This window comes from Nelumbo lutea, chromosome 8 (genome assembly GCF_056320005.1).
Source record: "Nelumbo lutea isolate HS-2025 chromosome 8, American lotus-T2T, whole genome shotgun sequence".
Lineage (NCBI taxonomy): Eukaryota > Viridiplantae > Streptophyta > Magnoliopsida > Proteales > Nelumbonaceae > Nelumbo > Nelumbo lutea.
In genome coordinates this window covers 3,491,735-3,513,469 of record NC_142691.1, presented here as the reverse complement: position 1 = coordinate 3,513,469, position 21,735 = coordinate 3,491,735, and the positions used below count along the sequence as shown (strand labels likewise).

Below are 21,735 nucleotides of genomic sequence, written 5' to 3'. Positions count from 1 at the left end.
ATGCCAAGCCGAAAGTGCTTGACTGGATGGGAGGAAGAAAGAAGAATAAAAGAGAGAGGTGTGTGTGAGTGTGAGAGAGAGAGATGTTATTACATCGATTATCGATGTAATTCAACTGTAAAATATAATTTTACACTGATTTTAGATGTAAAATTACATGTTTACCAAATGCCTGCAAAATCGAACCAGGGTGTAAAGTTTACCCCAGTTCGATTTTACACCTCTACCAAATGCTCAGTACAAATTTATCCCGGATAATTTTGTGGGCGTTCGTTTACAGTCACCCCGCTCGTCGCCTTGACTTTAAAACAATAAAAAAAGTAGAGCAAGTCAGTTACAACGACATTTGCATAGCGTTGTCTGCAAGTGAATTGCCTTGCCCTATGGCTGGCATTGCTCATAATGATATCGGTTCTTTTAGTTCCAGCCCTGTAGGCTTCTTGCTAATAAAACATGCAAATCCTCTTACTAGCTAAAAAGTAGAACTGACGCTCTTGAAATATGAAGTACTTACCCAGATAATACTTCTGTGAGGGTCGACAACATGTGGAGCAGTCCTTGAAGGTACATAATAGAAATGTAGAATATAGTTACCAGATTGGCAGCCCCCCAAACAATAATTCGTAAAAGTTTAGATGAATGTCCTAACAAAAGAATGAATGGCGAACCTGACATGAACCTGTTTGAATGATGTTCATTTCAAGATGGACAGCATGAAGCATACCAAATAATTTCATAATGCAACATGACTTGCAAATAAATTATACTCTTAACCACTCATTCTTTGACGCCGAGCAAAATGCTGGAGATAAAATCCCAATTTGCACATTTTGTTGACGTACTCATGTCTTCAACGGGGCCTTCTTTTCTCTGTCAGATATTCGGGCCGGGGCTGTTGAATGTGACTTGAACCGACCTCTCCCCCCATCTTCCTTCTCCTGAAGAATATATTGTGCAAATATTAGCTTCCCTTGATTTCCCATAGGGTGCATAAAAATGAAAAGCCACATAAAAACGGTTAGGTAGGGCAAATTGTGAAACTTCTAACCAAAACATGTTCCCAGTCCAACAGCTTCTTTAAGTTCTAAATAGAATAACTATTATGATCTGTTTTTCACACCACAATGCAGTCAACCTCTTTACCCCATATGACTTGTATGTGTATCACTCTATCCTGCATAACTTTACTGCATCAATAGCAAGTTGACCAGTAGAGACCAGCCCTGCACATTGTAGCATAAATGACAGACCAAAAGAGCACCACATGTTCCTTTCTCCACTCCCATTCAGCCTAAAAGCCACTTAACTAAGTCTTTCTTTGTGGTTTTCTTGAATTAAAAAAAAAAAAAAAAAAGAAGAAAGCAAGAAAGATACTTTCAAGGATAGGCCACCCAGGAAAGATCCAAGAAATGGAGTATAGGACTGATGTTGACCGGAGAACACATAGCCAATCAAAAGAGCACCACATGTTCCTTCCTCCATTCCCATTCAGCCTAAAAGCCACTGAACTAAGCCATTCTTTGTGGTTTTCTTGAATTAAAAAAAGAAGGAAGAAAGCAAGAAAGATACTTTCAAGGTTAGGCCACCCAGGAAAGATCCAAGAAATGGAGTATAGGACTGATGTTGACTGGAGAACACATAGCCAATCAAAAGGGTCCCAATACGATGGATGGTTTGAATTAGTCATACAATTTCCCCATGTGGCAGAAACTAGGGTAGACTAAGGTTGCAACGTCAAGATGAAGCAATTTGCTCCCAATGGAACTGAAAGAATAAACACAAAACAGGAGCTCCACTAACAATAAGCAGTTTCTGTACCTTTTTCTTCACAATCTGGACTACATCCTCATCATGGAGAACATGAGCAAGACCACAATGCTGTGGGTAGTGCCTTGCACTTGTTCCCCAGACCAGCACGTACTTTACATCCTTCACCAGATTCCTGTGTATGTGATTACAGAAGTCCTCTACAGTGCAGCCACCTCTGTCCTAAAATTAGGCAGCACAATAACCCGAGTCAAAAGGAAAAAAATCCAAGCATAAATATATGTGCCCTAGGTAGCATATACAGGGAAAGATGGAAGAATGTGCGACTTACCACAGAGAGAACCACTGGATCTGTGAAATCAGGTTGTTGCCCCTGTGGCTTTGTATAAATTCTTACAAGCCCCATTTCCTCCCACATCTTTGCAAGCAGTCTGTCCAAATTCAGCTGTAACCGGAACAAACATTCATGTTAATGCTTCAACTTGACAAGGACATAACAGAAGAATATCCCTTTGCTGATAAAAGGAATCAAAGAAAACAGAAAAGAAATAGAATATAAGAGAAACAACAGGAAAGAGAAAGAAAGAAAAGGGGAGCAGGAAAAACGAAAAAAGGCTGCTGCCCCACACTATTAGTTCTTATACTATGATTCTTTAATATATGTACAATGACCATAATACCATGCCACCTGTGTACCAGTATAAAACAGTATAAACAGCAAATGAAAAGAGATAAGAAATAAACAAATACAATAAATATTAGCTAGAAACTGCTGCATCTCTACGCTTATGAAGTAATGCACTTAAAGTGGAAATTCTATATGGATCACAGGTTCTCTTAAAACTGTTCTGGACTCCAATAGGCACTTCCAGAGTCAAAATAGTTCTTTTGAATCAGGAGAAGAAACAATTCATATATGTATAGGGACAAACCCTAACACACCATTTGCATAACCAACTTGTCTGGTAACTGAAAAAAAATTATATAATGGAGTCAACTAGGACCTGTCATAATCAACTAGGGGCACAAGTTGGGTACCTAAGCCTGCCCAAGTTGCACCCCTATAATCAACTCAGCCATCAAAAAGGTTCCACATTGAAACCAACATTTGATTCATCAGTTTCTCATTCATAGGAAAAAGAAAGTAGAAATGCAGAACTTGCCTTCAAATTGCAGCTAATGACAACAGAATTTGGCTGCCGTGCTAGTTTGTCCACGTCATCAACACCAATAACATCTATCTTGTTGTAGACATATATACACTTCATGTATTTACGATTCCCCTCAATGACATCTATGAGATCATCAACAGTTGCATCCTCACGGAATAATACCTAGAAGAAAATTATTCAGCATGGAACATAACTTTTTCTTTGAGGTATGCAGTAAAATATCACATGATATCATACTGATAAAGCATATTAAGATATTAGGGTTAGAAATAGCATGTGAAAGAAAATCATAGAAGAATTAGATGCAAATAATCTCATGTAAAAGTTCAGCATATTGCCATCTTAGCTATAATAGGATCAAAGCGTCCTTGCAGGATTCTATCTGCCAACTCTTTTTCATTTATATTAATTATTTTTACCTTGCCTTGCACCACTGTTCACACAAAAAGGCATTGGCCAACTAAATTGCCATGCAAGACCGCATGGAGATCTCTTGTCAAAAGTTTTGAAAAGGACTATTAAAGAGATGATAAATTCAAAACTACATAGTTGGAACAAGGCTTTGTGAAACACCATAACAAAGACTCCTATTTCACTTGATTTTCCCTTCTTTTTCTTTTTTTTTTTTTTGAATTTCTTTAGATTCATGCAACATTGCAAATCCCCACATTTCTTTGCTTACCCCATGTCAATAGGTTAGCCAGTCAATGTTCCCAGTACTTGGCTAAGAATGGTGTTTTCTTATCCCATGTGGCCATGCCATAGGTTGGTTAGATAATCGGTGTTCCCAGTACTTCAGCTAAGAATGGTTTTAGAAGGGGTATATGACTGGAGTTTTCTAGCACAAAATTTTTGGTAAAGATTGCACTAGATATCAAAACATTAAATACCCCGTATGGCTATATGTCATTAATCCATTGTTAGAGGCAAAAACCATGAGGAACCATAGGCATATCTAAGTGCTATACATGTATCATTCACCTCCTTTCATACAGTTTTCTGCATTTTCTTTAAATGATATCACAAGTTTTTTTCTATCCTCTATTCTCTTTAACAGTGTTGGGGAAAAAAGAGAAAAGGAATAAGGCAAACAAAATAATTAATCCATATTAATACCTAGTTTCCTTTTAATGATTTTCCTATCAATTCTCTATCCACTATTCTCTTTAACAGTGTTGGGGAAAAAAGAGAAAAGGAATAAAGCAAACAAAATAATTAATCCATAATAATACCTATTTTCTTTTTAATGATTTTCCTATCAATATGCTTCTATTCCACTTCATTTTGTAATGGTCAAACCAAAGAAGCAATTAGTCCACCTTATGTTTCTTCTACTTCATTTGGTTAACATTTTCCTGCAAGTCATTTCTCTGAATGTCTGCACAAACAGATATAACAGGGTTGTAAGTAAAAGGTACCTCTGCATTATGTATCTTGTACTCATGTAGAATTTGATAGCAAAGCTTCTCATCCACATGAGTCAGAAGAACTGTGCTGTTGAAAGAAATGCCCCCAGTCTTTTTCTTCTTGAAGTATATCTGCAAGTCAAATGGAACACAAAGAGCTTAAAAGGTAGACATTGATATAATATTCTTTTGCCGGCAAGAGTCAAATACTTTGATCAGTTGCCTAATCATGTGTGGGTTCATTGTCCCTTACAAGTCCCCTCCCCAAGGGCAGACACACATGCCACACACAGAAAAGGAAAATTAGAATAAAGAATGAAGAAGGAATCAAAAGAAAGAAAAAAAAATACATGTATTATCTCCAACATCAAACACATCCAGGAATCATTTAACAGATTGCAAGGTTCTACCAGTCTGAGATCTAGTACAAACATAATGACTAAGTATACTTTTTTTTTACAAGAAATAAAAAGTTACAAATCAAATTAATAATATTAATTTATAAGAAATCTATGAGGCCTGATCCATTTTCTTCTGTTGGAAAGCCCTGAAACTGACAAGGAGGCACTATGGATGGGTTTGTGACTGCAGGACGATGGAGGAGAATGCTGAAGTTTGAATCCAAGGAGTTTCTGCTTGAAGAACTGAAAAACAAAGGAGGGGCAAGCTTGAAGATTAGGGAAGGGAAGAAGGCCACAGTGCTGTTGCAAGGTATGGAAGTGATTAAATGGTTCAGGGAGTATGTGAATGAAGCATGCCTCAAAGGTAAACAAAGAAACTGGAAGGAATGGAGAACTCAAGAAGGGAAGAGGTATGTTGTAGAATGCAGAAAAAACAGTAAAGGGGGTTACTTAGCTCTTTCTGAATATTTCGGGAAAGGAAGGAGGCAACTAGTCTGCTTTCCTGAAGGTAGACAGGGACTTGGATGGAAGAAAATCAATGGAATACTGGAAGAGTTTAACAACCACCTGGAAACCTTGCGTTTGGATCTACTAAGGAGAATGGTAAAACCATCAAACTTTCAATTGAAAATGAAGACCAGGTCCAAGAGCTACTAGCCTTTGGACAGAACAGGCTGGTTGGCTATTCCAGGAGAGAAGAATGGGAAGATAAGTATGTGGTTCAAGTTAAAAATCCGGTTAGCAACTGGAGGAGAGTTGCAGACCTGCTCGTATTACAGCTGAAGTTAAAAGGGGTGTTTATTCTAACACCTTTTGAGAACAGTAAAGCGGTGCTTGATCTGACTGAAGATAAGTTAGAGCTCTCAGCTATCAGTTTTCAATCTGAATACGGTGTGATTACAATCTCTAAGTGAAACTTTTCATCTAACTCTAAAGAGTTCTTCACTGAGGACGGGGTGGTGGTACGAGTTCTTGGTCTGCCCTTTCATTTGTGGAAACAGGAAGTGGCTGCATCCACTGCACTGTTATGTGGTGGTAATCTTGCCAGAGCCTTTTGGGGGGACCTTCGATCAGCAGCTCTTCTATTGAACAGAGTGAAACCAGAAGACATACCCATAAAAGTGGAGATAAACGTGGAAGGTTGCTTCTACTCAGTTTGGCTGGCCTCCTCCATAGAAGCTACACTGTGGAGGGAGGCTCGCAAGGAAGGGGATGAGAAGGTAGAAGAAGATGCCCTATCTGGAACAAGGAGATTGGTAATCTCAAAGGTTGATCAGTCTTTCACCGATTTGGGTAAGCAAAAACTGGAGACTTTAAAAGAGAAGGGGCAGATGGGTGGTCAACTACGTGGAGTGCAAGCTATCAGAAGGGAGTGCAGTAAATCTTATGCTCAGATGGTTAAAGGAGGTTTTAAATTCAAGTTATGAAGGAAGATTAAAGGTTTCAGACCAGTTCGAACCAAAAAGGGTGAACTTGAGCCAGGTGTCCCAGGCACTGAGTGTGAAGTGATAAAGCCTCACGTGCCAATGCAAGTAAGCACGCGTGAGCCTCAAAAAATTGTTGGGCCTGTTAAAGAAACCAAGGGTGGGCCATGTCCTCAACTTAAGTCGGCCTAAATCGAACCTCACTTAAAGAGGGCATGTGACTCACTTAAGTTACACGTGTTTGGGAAGGGGGAGCCTCCAATAGATGGTAAAAACCATCTATTTCTTCTCCTTTTATCTACTCCTCTCATATCCGCGCGCCAGTTGCAGATTCGGTCACTTCATCACTACAATGGATTCCGACCAAGAAGGTAAACCATTTATCCCTGGATAGGCGGAACCCTAGAAGCATAAAACGGCGGGATCTAGACCTTGTTGAAGACAGTGATTACTTAGATGAAGAAGATAGTTCAGCAAAGGTCTCCAGCTCGTTACAGTGGAGACCCTCGAAGAAGTTTCCGCATAAGGTACAGGATCGTCGTAACCCCAGGAGTGTGAAGAGCAGTGAGGTCTTCGACTCTAATTCGGAAAGATTGACAGACGATGAAGAACTTGCTGATTCCGTTTCAGATTTTGAAGAAACCGCTAGCTTGGGAAGTATCGACCTCCAAAAGCCAAGAGATATATTGGAAGAGGGTAGACTAAACACTGAACTGTTATTCCTAGAGGAGGAGACGGATCCGCAAGATTCTGGCACTATCAAAACGCAAAGAAGAGTGAGCCTTAGCAGCGGGGAACATATCTTTCCCAAACTGGGTATGCCATACAAAAGACAGGTGGAGTTGGGAACACTGAAAGAGGTAAGGCAGAGTGCATCCCAGCCAATAAACAAGTCCATCCCATATGTGCAGCCTAGTCAGGACATCAGGCCAGAGAGACAGGAATCAAACTTGGAGCCTTACCTAAGGATTCACGCAGAGGGAAAGAGAAGTGAAGATTCTTTGACTGTAGAGGGTGAGGAAGTATTGGTTGTACTTAGTCCGCTTCCACAGCTGAGTCCGGAAAAGGGGAAGGGCCTAGTCCTAACTCCAAGAATTGATACCCAACAGTCGGTCCACATGCAACCATCTATGCTAATTCCAGGTAAGCTTGTCCATTTGGTTTTAGATACTAACTTGGGTTCTCTGCCTGTAACAGATGTCTTGGAATCCCGACCAGACCAACCAACTGGTAGTAGGGAAGTGGCCATTGATAATGATGGAGTCCGACCAGAGAAGAGAGTTGGGTTGTTAGAAAGGAAACAAGAGGAGTTAAAATGGATTTGGGAGCAGATTTGTGCCCTGGTGGAGGAATATAAACAGAAGGAGGAAATGATAGAGGTGGCTCCAAAAAATCCTGAATCAGAGGCAAGAACCAATAGATTGGGGCAGGAATTAGGAAATAAAGGGCAGAATAGGAAGTCAGTGGGAAACAAGGGTAGGAAAAAGAAGAAACAGTCTGAAGTAGAGAGACTAATAATGGACATCGAAGGGGATATCAAGTTCAGTGGTAGAGGGGAAAGAAAGAAGGGTCCTAAATGAAGGAACGCTTTACTGGAGGGATAAATTCTTGAGAGGTAATGAAGATAATAAGCTGGAATGTAAGGGGTTTGGGTAGTGCCAGAAAAAGGAGATCGATTAAGGAGCCACTTAGAAGAGAAAGACCTGATGTTGTGATGTTGCAGGAGACAAAATTAGTTGAACTGGATAGAAGGTGGGTCAAGGAGATCTGGAAAATATGAGGGGTAAGATGGTGCTCAGCTCCGTCATGGGGAGACTCGGGGGGAATGGTAACTTTGTGGAGGGAGGACTTCGGAGAACCAGTAGAGAAGCTAATAGGAAACTCCACTGTATCCCTAAAATTCAGAATGGTGGAAGATGGATTTACTTGGGTGCTAACAAATGTGTATGGTCCAAATAATCACAGAGAGAGGAATGAGTTCTAGGAGGAGCTTCATGGGATTCAAGGTTTGTGGGAAGGTCCTTGGTGTTTGAGGGGTGATTTTAATGCAATAAGATTCACAAATGAGTCAAATAATCCTAAGCAGGCCATTACAACTAGTATGAGGAAGTTCAATGACTTCATAAATTCCTGTGAGTTACGGGAGCTTCCTCTACTACAGGCTACCTACACTTGGTCCAACTTCCAAGAAAACCCAATCTGCTCAAAGCTTGACAGATTCCTATTTAATGAGGGTTGGGAGAGCCACTGGAGAGGTTTGGTGGCTAAGTCCCTACCTAGGATAACCTCTGATCACTACCCTATAGAAGTAGGACAAGAACCTCTTGGTAATGGACCTAGACCATTCAGGTTTGAAAATATGTGGCTGACACACCCAGACTTCTTGCCTAAGGTTAAGGAATGGTGGAGTGAAGAGTTGAGAGAAGTGAAATGGGATGGGGTTAGATTCCACAAAAAAATTAAAAAGGTTGAGAGGCAAAATAAAAGAATGGAATAAGGTTCAATTTGGAAGAGTGGAGGAGGTAAAAGGTAGATTATTGGTTCAGATTAAGGAGTTAGATGCAAAAGAATCCCAAGGGATGATGGATGAGCAAGACAGAGAAATGAGGAGGAAACTGAAAAAGGAGTTAGAGGAGACTTTGTTGAGGGAGGAGATCTCTTGGAGACAAAAATCCAGACATAAGTGGATCAAGGAAGGGGATGGGAATACCAAGTTTTTTCATGATTTGGCTAATGGGAGGAGGAAAATTTTGATACTAAAGCTTGAGGTTGATGGTGTGGAGATAACCTCTCAAGAGGAGATTGCCAGTAGGATTGTGGATCACTTCAAATCCATATTTCAAAGACCCTTAGAAAATCGGTTAATAGTAGGGGAGGAGAATTGGCCAACTTTGAACCAAACAGATAAGGGATGGCTAGAAAGAATGATTGAGGAAGAGGAAATTAAACAAGCTGTTTTTTCTATGGATAGGGCTAATGCACCGGGTCCTAACGGATTTACAATGGCATTTTATCAGGACTGTTGGGACATAGTCAAAGAAGACTTAATTGAAGTATTTAGAGAATTTGAGGATAAAAATTTTGTGAGTCCTGGAATCAATGCCACCTTTATAGCCTTAATTCCCAAAAAGAATGATGCCAAACACCCCAAAGATTTTCAGCCAATTAGCCTGGTGACAAGCATCTATAAGATTCTAGCAAAAGTGCTCTCTAGGAGGCTCAAAGTAGTTCTCCCCTCTCTTGTTAGCCAAGCACAAGGAGCCTTTATACAGGATAGACAAATTACAGATCAGATCCTTATTGCAAACGAGGGTGTGGAAGAGTTAAGGAGATTGGGCAGGAAAGGATTTGTTTGCAAACTAGACTTGGAGAAAGCCTATGACTTAGTGGATTGGAATTTCCTACCGGAGATGTCGAGAAGACGTGGATTTGGGGATAAATGGCGTAATTGGATAAGATGATGCTTAAACTCTTGTCGTTATTCAGTATTGGTGAATGGGATGGTTAAGGACTTTTTTCCAACCAATAGAGGCTTAAGACAAGGGGATCCACTCTCCCCTTTCCTCTTTATACTTGTTGCTAATGTCTTTAGTAGGATGATCTCCAAAGCAGATGAGGAGGGCCAAATAAAGGGATGGAGAATAGGAAGCAGAGGCATTCCAGTAACTCACCTTCAGTTTGCTGATGATAATGTTATTTTTTATGAAGGGATTGAGTTGAGCAAAGTGGAGAACCTTAAGATTTTAATAAGCACTTCTGAGAGGGACTCTAACTTGAAGGTAAATTTTGATAAAAGTTGTGTGGCTGGAGTAAACTTGGAGAATAGGGAGATTGAATCCATTGCAAAATGCTTAGGTTGCAATATTTCTTCTTGGTCTTTGACATACTTAGGGCTACCCTTAGGAGCCAACCCTAAAGAAAGTAGTTTATGGGCCCCTATTGTGGAGAAATTTGATAAGTGCTTGGCGGCTTGGAAAAAGAATTACATTTCAATAGGGGGTAGGCTGACTTTAATTAAGGCTACACTTGCCAACCTTCCAACCTACTTCCTTTCTGTGTTCAAGATTCCTCCAAGGGAGGCTAAGAAACTGGAGAAGAGAATGAGGGACTTTCTACGGGAACCAGGAGAGGTGAAAAAGGATCACTTGATCAAATGGGAGATAGTTAACAAACCAAAGGAAGAAGGGGGTTTAGGGATAGGGAACATAGTGCTAAAGAATGTAGCCCTTCTTGGGAAGTGGCTATGGAGATGGCCCCGAGAGAGAGAGAGAGAGAGATTATGGCAGGAGGTGGGGGCAAGCATTCATGGTTGTGCAGGAAATGGTTGGGATTCCGGGATATCTCGCCGAGCTACCCTTACTACACCTTGGAAGGCTATACATGGTATTCTCCCTCGCTTCCTCAGATTCATCAGGTATGATGCTTGTTCTGGTAATGCTATTCTGTTCTAGGAGGATATTTGGGTGGGTACTCAACCCCTCAAAGATTGTTTCCCCTTGCTCTATTCCATTTCCCTTCACAAACATGAGCCAATTGCAACTTTTCTCCTGAGCCCATTAAACCCCTTATCTTTAAACTGGGACTTTGAATTTCGTAGAGGGTTAAGGGATGATGAGTCAAATTGTGTTATTGAGCTAATTCATTTACTAGAATCCGTTTGCTTGGACCCCACTTCTTCTAATCAAAGGGTTTGGACTCCTCTTCCAAAAGGTACTTTTACTTGCTCTTCTTTTCTAAAATCCCTCAGTTCTAACCCCTTTTCCCAAGGATTCCCTGTCAAAGAAGTTTGGGCGTGACCTATTCCCCCAAAAATTGCTATATTCTGCTGGGAAGTCTTCTATGGGAAGATCAATACTTTGGAAAACTTACAAAAAAAGAGACCCTCACTTTGTCTTTCCCCAAATTGGTGTTTCTTGTGTAAGGCCGAGAATGAGGACTATGTCCATTTGCTGATCTCTTGTTCCTTTGCTACAACTATATGGAGGTGGAGCCTTTGTTTATTTGGAGGTAGGTGGTCTTTGCCTTCTAATTTAAGATTGTTATTCAACCCATCTGTCTTTGTTTGGCACACTAGAAGAGGTAAGGTCATGTGGAAATGTGTCAGGGCAGCCACTTTGTGGACTCTTTGGGAGGAAAGGAATGCAAGAATTTTCTTAGAGAAGGAAAGAGGGTTAGATGAAATGAAGGATTGTATCCTAACAAGAGCAATCCATTGGCTGAAAACTGTGGATATCTTTGATGACTTCTCCTTTGATGATTTGTGGAGAAATTGGCTAGTAATAGCTAACGCTTCGACAAAGAATGATAGAATTCTGTCAGAATGGATTCCGCCTTTGGAAGGTGTCATCAAGCTGAACTTTGATGGAAGTAGCCAAGGCAACCCCGGGCCTTCAGGTATAGGGGGTATCCTGAGAAATAAGGACAGCAACATAATTTCCCTATTCTCAGGACCGGTGGGAATGGGGGATTCCACAAGGGCAGAAATCCTTGCTGCAGTACAAGGAATTCAGATTGCCAACCAGCTTGGGGTGGAGCATCTCCTAGTTGAAGGGGACTCTCAGGTGGTAACCAGGTGGCTCCTAAACTTGGATACCACCATTTGGGGCTACAAAGATCTCATCGAAAAAGTAAAGTGGTTAACCAGTAATATGAGAGTTGAGGTAAAATGGGTTAGTGGGTCTGCTAATTCTTTGGTTGATGCTTTAGTCGAACAGGGGTTTCTAGGGAAGATCTTTTTTGTGCTTCTATGTAAGTTGTTATTAATTTGGAAATATGTACTTAACTAGCCCGGAGAGGTTGCAACTCGTACCTTTCCTTGAGGACTTTGTACTATTGTCTATTGTTGTTTTATAAAATCATTTCAATTATCAAAATAAATAAATAAATCTATGAAGCCTAAATACTGGAGATTACTGAATATCCCAGAAAAGCAATTATATAATAATGTGAGCATACTGTCAGGGGAAAAACTTGAAGGGATAGTCTTACTTGAGGAGGTCTCTTGTTCAAACGCAGGCCTACGGCTTCCAGCTCTCTAGTCAATATTTGCCGATGACCCTCACTCTAGCACATGTTACAATCAAAATTAGTAAGGGTGGGGTAAGATGAAAACACTAGCAAAGAAAATATTTGGATAAATTAAAAGGACTCAAAAAATACCATCATATAACAGGCAATTCATACATCAACCAAGTTGCCAATAATGAATGTGTAAATGGTTAATGATATAATTTATACTTTGGCAATACATATTTTTTTTCTTCAGCAGCTGAAATGAAGGCTTGTTGGATCATAAAGCTTCCAAGGTTGCAGTTGAACTTCTATAAATCTTAATCTTTTCAACCAAAATGTTAAATTCACATAAAAAAAATGCAAATTCAGCCAAACATGGCAACATCTGGACCAAACATCTGAAATATTAAAAATAAGCAGGAAAGAGAGTGACAGATAAAAGGCCTTACAAATTCATTGGTTCAACATATTTACCAGCATATATTTTGTTATGTTTTCAATAGTTATTGTTATATGTGGCATTGTGGTGTATAGATTTCTTTTCTGTTTTTCCCTATTCTTTTTTTTTTCCTCTTTTAAGAAGGCAAAAACAAATCAATTGTGAAGAATCAAGCATATAGACTATATAGTCCATATAAAACTATTAGAAGCCATCTTGGAAATTATCTTTTTTTTTCTTTTGAGAAAAGTAAGTATTGTATTACTCCAAGCCACCAAAAAGCCAAATCTGTGCAACAAGAAACTGTGCAATGCCCATGTCATTTCTGTACATCATCTATTCTGTGTTCGAAGATACAAAAAGAGAACTAAGTTCAAAAAAAGAACCGAAAGGCCTAAAGTTGTGTTCTTACCGAAGAATACAAACTACCCCATAAACCTTTCAATAACTTTTCACTGAAAAGTTTCTCAGAAATGAATTTAACACTACAACCAACACCAAAACAAAGAGAAACAACAACAAGAACATCAATAATATAATTTATTATTGAATATAAAATACAAAAAATATATGCAACATGTGTTTGCAAAGAGGGAAAAAGATAAGGGCAATATAAAGGTATACCCCTTGACACCCAAATCCCCCCGATGGAGGCCTAAAATGCCTCGATCAAACAACAAAAACCCAGGCACAGATACACCCCAAACCTGAAGAGCAAAAACATGAGCAAAATATACCTCCAAAAATCTCTCCATATCAGAATGGTACAGAAACCACTGAAATATAACCAAAACACCAAGGACCACTTCAACTTTCCAGGCTGTGCACCGACTAGAAAAATCCACCCTACCAAAACCAAGCCCCTGGAAAAGAAAACAATTATTGGGGGCAGGATTCACCCCCTCCATGTCCTTTGCCCCTCCTAGATCAATATAACAACAAAAAACAACAATAACAACAGCAAATAGCAACTGTCATAACAACTATCCACAGCCATCTTAGTTGAGAAAAGGTAAAAATAGGCAGTAAAAAAACAGGTATAAACTTCAGTTCATGTACTAGCAGTAGTATCAAAAGCACTACAAGTACAAAATGGAAACTCACTTTTGAGGCATCAAGGACCATTAATACAATGTCTGATGACTTGGAAACCGCAATGACCTGAGAAATATACCATGGATTCATCCTTCTGTTTCATTTGGCAAATATAACAAATTGTAACAACACCCACTGCCCCTGATCACTCCCTTCAACAATCAACTCTACCTTTTTCAGAAATGAAATTAGAAAAATAATGGGCATAAGTTCTTTCTTTGATGAACTCATGATGACACTGTGACAATATTATTGGATAAAGAAATAACAATACAAAAGCACAGAACAGAAGAAACATTATAGGTGGCTTACCTGCCTACCCCGTCCCTTGCCTTCAGAAGCCCCTTCAATTATTCCAGGAAGGTCAAGCAGCTGAATTTTAGTATCATTGTAATGTATAATCCCAGGAATGCAGGTAAGTGTTGTAAATTCATACGATGCAGCTTCTGAATGAGTTCCCGTTAACAATGTCAGAAGTGTCGACTTCCCCACACTACCACCAAAGAGACATTCAACAAAATCCATCATCTATTTACTATGACACGTCTCTCTAACAAAACTTCAACTCATTAATGACCAAAGAAAAAACAAAAAGAAATGAATGCTACTAATAGAAATATTGATGCATACTATTTTATCACACTGCAAAGGGTGGCCAGTTGTTGCCTTGTAGGTTTATTACTACGATATAGAATGATAGAAAATTTTTCACATGAAATACTTTTCCACCCATGCTCATAAACCTTCAAACCAACAAAGTGAGGGCAGAACAGGTGGCCATTAAAAGTGAAATTTGACTGATATGTCCACATTGTTAATTCCAATGAGGTGACAGACCTTGGAAATCCTATGAGAGCAACACGTCCATGGCCAAATTTTGTAACTTCAAAACCTTCCCCAGCTCCACTAGATCCCTGGTTCACAAAATTTCAAGAGCAATAAAAGCCAAATGACAGAATATTAATGAATGAATCACAATATGCAGGATGTTAGAAAAAGCACCATCCGAAAATCACTCAAGAATTGTAACACTTATTTAGGAAAAGAAAAATCAAAGATATCAACACTAAGAGCATATAAAGTGATTACACTAACTATTGTACATTTTTTGCAAACTAACAAAAGAAGGAAGCAACATAAAGGCCTAAACAAACTGCTGCCCACACCACAGGAGCCTCGAAAAGAATACTGTAGGTCCCACACGGGTTATCCAGATTTTGCAATACTAAACAGGCAGGGTGAAGGAGACTTTTAAGGGTACAGCTAGGTTACATCAATCTCAGGCCCAGAATTGCTAGATCCTAAATCCCTCTCTTTAAGAAATTTTTGCAGGTTCATGGTGGTAAGAAACTTCTACTTGTTCCACAACAGTTCATTTATTGGATTTATCTAAATCATACTTGTGTGAGAGAGGAAGCATGGTATGTTGTTTCTATTTGGTGATCCTAGCTTATTCCAAACTTGTTAGCTACGTTGCATGGATACAGGTAAAGCTGTCAGAATCTAACATAAGTCAAGCCATCAAGGCATTGAAACCCAAGCCTAAATAAGGGAGGGTTGTGTCAGGTTGGCAACGAAAATAAAAATCTTTACCCAATCCAATATGAATACAAACCTTGAATCATTTTGCAAAATGCTAGGGCATTCTCTGGATGACAACATGCTGCACTAGCAACCCAGTTGCAGTGATAAATAAGCAAGAGTTCAGTCCTTGTCTTCTTGATAGAGCATAATGGAGGGGTAGCTCATGTAGCTGTCATGTAGCCAACCCCAAATAATTGGGATTATAGCTGAATTGAGTTATGTACATGCAAACACACCTACAAATAGTAACATGTAATTATATTACTATAGCTTTTAAATTTAGTTTTAATAACATTTTTATGTTACAAGAATAGTGAATAATTGTTGGGAAAGAAAACAAATTTAATCTAGAAGCATAAATCAATGTGAACAACATTAAATTGAATAGAAGAGGCACAGGTTCAACTCGTGGACATATGGTTAAGCTATCTACAATGTGACAGTGTTGGTAGCTTCACCTTAATCAGAAAAAGGTCCATAATTTCCAACTCAAAAGTCTAACATCTCTATTGATAGTTATGGGTTGATTCTAGTCCGCCACATTATTATAACCCTTAATATTCATAGCATCTGTATTCTGTATCAATGATAATCTTAAATAGCCTAACTGGTTTATTTAACAGAAGATATATTTCCGTTGGGTCAACGATAAAAGTGGTTCATCTATTGTGATTTTTTATATTTACCCAATAAAGAACCTATTTACTTGTAGTCAAGTTGGTCATAAAGCATCCTTTGCAATGAGGCGGCACGGGTTCAAACTTGTGGATATATGGTTAAGCTCTCTACATTGTATTGGTGAGTCTATACTATTGGTAACTGCACCTTAGTCAGAAAAGGGTCCATAATTTCCAACATAAAAGTGACACCACTGATGGTAGCATCAGAATTATTGGCTGATTCCAGCCCACCTAATTATTACAACCCTCAATGTTCATAGCATATGTAATGAAGATAAACTTAAAATAGCCTAGCTAGGTGTTTAACAGAAGATATGCTACTGTTAGATCGAGTATGAAACTGATTCATCTGATGTTATTTTTTATTATTTACCTTATAGAGTATTAATATACTCATAGTCAAGATGCTCATAAAAGATCTCTTACAATGAGAAGGCACTGGGTCTGATTGCACCCTCTCCATAACTTCACCTTAATCATGAAAAGGTCCATAGTTTCCAACTCAAAAATCTGACATTTCTATCGGTAGCTCCTTAGTTATGGGGTGATTCCAGTCCACCCAATTATTATTACTGTCAATGTCAATGTTTATAGCATCTGTGACGAAGATAAACTTAAATAGCCCACTTGGTTGATTTAACAAAAGATGTTATTATTAGGTCAAAGATAACACTGATTCATCTATTGTCATTTTTTATTATTTACCTCATAGAATACCTGTCTACTCGTAGTCAAGTTGGTCATAATGCATCCCTTGTAATGAGGAGGCATTGATTCGAACTTGTGGATATATGGCTAAGGTCTCTAATATTGTGTTGGTGGGTCTGGTATGCACCAAATTGGTAACTTTGGCTTAGTCGGTCAAAAGTTCATATCTGTGATAAAGATAAACTTAAATAACCTGGCCGGTTGATTTAACAGAAGGTATGTTACTGTTAGGTTAAAGATGAAAGTCATGAAACTGATTCATCCATTGTGAATTTTTATCATTTAACTCATAAAATATCTATCTACTCATAGTCAAGTTGATCATAAGGCATCCCTTGCAATGCAGAGGCATGGTTCAAATTTGTGGATGGTTAAGTTCTCTACTTTGTGCCGGTGGATCCGGTGTGCACCCTGTTGGTAACTTCGCATTATTCAGACAAAGGTCCATAGTTTCCAACTCAAAAGTCTAAAATCTTTATTGGTAGCTTCAGTGTTATGGAATAATTCCAACCCACCTAATTATTATAACTCTCAATGTTTTGCGAATTTAGATGGATTCCAAGGGAGCTGAACTCAACTGTGGATCTTTTGACTAAATCTGGGGTGGATAGAATTTTATTGTATAGTGCAGACACTTTGCCCCATTAACTGGGGAGATCTTTAGTTGGGCTGTCTTGTATGTTTTGTTTGTACATCCCCCCCCCCTTTTCCCTTTCTGAATATAACAGTTTCCTTTTTCAAAAAACAAAATTATTATAACTCTCGATGTTCATTGCATCCAAGACAAAGATGTGTTAAATTATCAAGTAAAATAAATATAAAATGCATGCCTGACACAAGAAGAATAGCCATTTTGAAATGTCAATGTCAAATAGTTTCCTAGTTACCTTAGATAGTGATATCCATGTCTACATACACATGCATATACAAATAACAGATTTTCACATGTAAACTTGAGGTAATATCCCAAAACCTTTTAATGAATGAAAATTTATGTTTAGATATGTTTCAACCCATTATGAAGGTGATAATTCCTTCAAATCTCCTAGTTCCAATTCTTAAATGGCCCTTAGATACTGACTCAAGTAGATATGGAGAAGCAACAAGAGGAAAGAAGGTAATTCAGGTGCCAATCCTCTTATTGGGGGTCCTACAACTTCCAGATCAGGTAGTGGGCTTTCCAACGTGAAGGGAGGTAAATCATATGATTAATGATGAAAATATATATACCCCATTTTCTAGGCTAGCCCTTGCCATCAATCCCTTGTTTTTACCCTTTGCTTCTTACAGTTAGTTCCCCAGATCTCTATGTCCAATAGAAAATTGCATTTAATTCAATGGAACCTATATATAACATATAGGAGCAGTTATATATGGACTCCAACTCCTAAAACAACTCTCATAACACATCATTAATCATACTAAAACTAAATAAACAAAAGATAATGCTATGATAAACCTAAAAATAGAAAATTTCTAATTCCATCACAAACTTACACCCTATTACTAAGATGTCTATGACTTTGACAAAACACATCAGATTTCATCTTGATCTCATCCGATAGGTAATTAAAAAAAACATGTCATTAGACACCAGAATCAAGTCAAGTGGACAGATTTTGACCCCTTAAGCTTGGACTGCAAGAAAATAACATCATACTTCAAACTATTATGACCCTCTAAGATAACTAACCCTAATATTAAGGCATTAACTAATTAGAAATAACTTTTAAAAGACTCAAATTAACCAAATTTCAAATAACCATAAACCAAAATTTTCGTTGGTACAGAATACAAAGACTTGATTTCTTATTTAATGGCTTCTTTCCCTTTTCAATAAATGGATCAAAGGATAATCAGAATGCATCTGAAATGATCATATATGGTAATCAAAAGGCTGAGTTATACAAGGAGCCCTTGCCTTCATAAATTACCTGTATTAAACACTTCCTGGTTGGTTCTTTTCTAATTCTTTTATTCTTTCTATTTTTTAATGAAGTGGAACTTCTCAATCAAAACGAAAAATTAAATGAATATAAAAAATGAAAAATAATATCTGGTCATGTATGTGAAGATAAACCATAAAATTAAAGGAAAAGAGATCTGAACACCTTTGGAGGCTCCAACAATTGTGTCCTTAACTTTGCAATTTTTGCCTTGAGTTGTCCAAGGTGGTATTCTGTGTATTGAATGAAATCAATCATATGCCTCAGTACTAGAGAGAGCAACTTAGTGGAAAAAATAGAGTAATTGGAAAGACCATGAAGAAGTCCATTATGCATGAAAACTATAGAAATTTATCTAATGCAAATGCATCTGGCATATTAAATGCATTGGAATAGAACTTTGAGCAAGATCAAAATTGCATAGGGAGAATTTTTCAGGGAGGATCAAGAGAAGAACCTGTTGCTTTGTTTTTCTGTGTCCGTGCCATTTCGGCTTCAATTTCTTTTATCTTTTCTATGATACCCATTTTCCTACTTCCTAGATATGCCTGCCAATAGAGAAAGTTTATTAAATTTTTCACTTATGTAACAGCATGGAATCAAACATGTCAAACAAGTAGAGATATCCACACAAATATTATAAACATAAACACCAAGAAAACAGTATATGCAAGATATCAAAACAAAAGCTGCTTATTTGGGTCAGAAGATAAACAAGGATCATAATGAACAAATGATTAATTCAAAGGATATGACCCTAGATTGAAAGTAGAAGGTACAAATTTCTTGAATCAATATCTGATTAGCTGATCAAAAAGATAACCCAAGGTAGAGGCATTAAGGAGTTTGACCATAGGATAAGTCAATGTATATCTGTTTCAGATGATAGTATCTTTGGTCATATGGATAAACTTTGGTCAAATTTTATCAGATCCATCTAGATTATTTGTATATTAACAACATAATAAGAAGCAAAAGAAACTAAGCTCTGATAACTAGTGAAATACTAAAATGGTTGATACATGATACAAGCTCTTTAATGATTACCACTCAAATATTTCATAAGACATTTTAACTGTTAAGATATGACAATCTGTCTTTTTGACACAGACAAAAACCTCTAGTGTCAGACTGGTAAATCTTCAGCAACCTCAAAAAACAAGAGCATGGCATCATGTAAGTTGTTCTGAGTGAAGAAATAATGAAATACCTATGCCGCATTAACCTCAATGACACAAGACCCTTCTATTAGATGGAACACAACCAAAAATGTCAGAGCAATAGGAGTTCAGAACTGAAGCTTCTACTATAATTTATAATAGAATGTATAAAAAGTTGTACACATCAGACATTGGATGTACATTAAGATAGGTTGTATTTCTTGAGTGCATTCATGCCCAGAAGATTGAAACCTGATTGAGAGGTCCATGTCAATAACCTGGCTTCCTCCATTTACATTACTTGACCCAGACGGCTAGACAGCATTTCTCTTTTTTTTTTTTCATTTTCCTTTTATTTTTTTTTTTTCCTTTTGGACAAACGCAGACAGCATATCCCCCATATTCCTCTAGAACATCCTGTATATATTTTCTTACTTATGTATAAACATATAAAACCATGAATTATGTTCATTCCTTATCATTATCCGCTATATGTTACCTCTTCTAAAGTGATAGAACCAGTAATTTCATATCATGCAATTAGAACTTTGATATTCTACCAAAAAAAAGCTTCCCTTTCAGTAGTTAACTTGAGGCTTTTGAATCCTAATTATTAAAAGCAGAAGTATTTTGAGCGCCTATAAACATCATAATTCGTCAAAAATATCAAGTTGGATTTCGCGCTTTGATTACGAAACAACATAGTAATACTAATTTGAACCATGTTAGATCGATAAAATCCAAATGGAAAGTTACTATAATTAGTCGAAATCGAAATTTATCAAAGCGGGATAATGGGGAAAACGAAGGACGAGGTTTAAAATACCTTTTGGTCTTCAGTGTATATCTCTCTCTATATATCGATGGAACTACGCGTTTGCTGGAACTCCCTCAGCTGCTCGTCGGAATATACCCGATTTAGCAATGGTACGGCCGGAACGCAAAGTTCTCGAAACAGCCCCAAGGTAGAACTCTGGAATCTGGAGTGGAGACCTGTACGGATGCATCTAAATGTAATACTCCGAATCTACAGTGAGAAAGGTAGTCTTTACATCATCCACCGTCCACGTAATTCTACATCCCACTGATCAAATGTTTTGATTTGGATAAACTCATAAACTCATAAAGCTCCCATTACATGGGAGAAAACAGTCTTCTACACAAGACACGTTAACCAACCTATTCTTTGTTTGTCTTTTTAATTCAAAATATTAATTATAATTACTCTTTTACCCCAAATCCACGCTAACGTGTCATGCATACGAAGCTTCAAAAGCAGCCAAACTTATCTAGCCAGACCAGGGCCAGGAGTGACCATCGATAGGGCCTAGGCCCCATTTCTAGCCTGGAATGATAATGATACTTGAGTATTTGTAATTTGTATATTATGAGTATAGTAGCTCATAAATCATCATGTTCGAGTTTATTCGAATTAAAGAATTGAGTCAAAAGCTCAAAAATTTGAGCTCGGTTATTTTTGATTGCAGTCTTTCAAGAAGTGAAGGTGCCGAGCTGAGATCTCGCTCAATTGCTGAGGTGTCAAATTGAGGTTTTCCTGAGTTGTTAAAGTGTCAAACTAAGGTTTCCCTAGCAGACGTGTCAAGCTAAGGTCTCCCTTAGTTGATAAGATGTCGAGCTGAGGTCTCCCTCAACTATCGAGGTGTTGAGCTGAGATCTCCCTTAGTAACCGAGGTGTCGAGCCGAGGTCTCCCTCAGTGGTCGAGGTGTCGTCTAGCTCGAGCTCGATTCGAATTAGAGACTTGAGCTTGAACTCAGAAGTTCGAGCTCAGCTTGGCTCAACTCGAACTCAACTACCTTTTATTGTAGTCCCCTAGTAGCCAAGATGATGAGCTAAGGTCTCCCTCAGTTGGAGAGAGAAAGAGAGTGTGGCATTCTTGTAATTTGAAAGAAAAAAAAGCAAGAGAGCGAGAGAGAGAATTG

At 38.2% G+C, this 21,735-nt stretch overlaps 1 protein-coding gene across 2 annotated transcripts; it reads right to left on the bottom strand.

The window, feature by feature from the left end:
- Window positions 1–494: 494 nt before the first annotated feature.
- On the bottom strand, window positions 495–20,954 carry LOC148842229 (developmentally-regulated G protein 2-like). 2 transcript variants are annotated; one of them, XR_016103151.1, is made up of 12 exons: window positions 20,621–20,954; window positions 19,092–19,182; window positions 18,800–18,867; window positions 14,554–14,630; window positions 14,029–14,209; window positions 13,726–13,782; window positions 12,159–12,233; window positions 4,358–4,477; window positions 2,931–3,101; window positions 2,099–2,212; window positions 1,819–1,984; window positions 495–938 (listed from the first exon to the last, which is right to left on the bottom strand). XR_016103151.1 is itself a non-coding variant. In XM_088957213.1 (12 exons), exons 2-12 carry the CDS (start codon window positions 19,159–19,161, stop codon window positions 843–845), a joined length of 1,200 nt encoding a protein of 399 aa, XP_088813339.1. In that variant the 5' UTR covers window positions 19,162–19,182; window positions 20,621–20,954; the 3' UTR covers window positions 495–842. The 2 variants fall into 2 exon arrangements, 1 of the variants encoding a protein (XP_088813339.1); XM_088957213.1 differs by having other exon boundaries at window positions 1,819–1,989.
- Window positions 20,955–21,735: the final 781 nt, after the last annotated feature.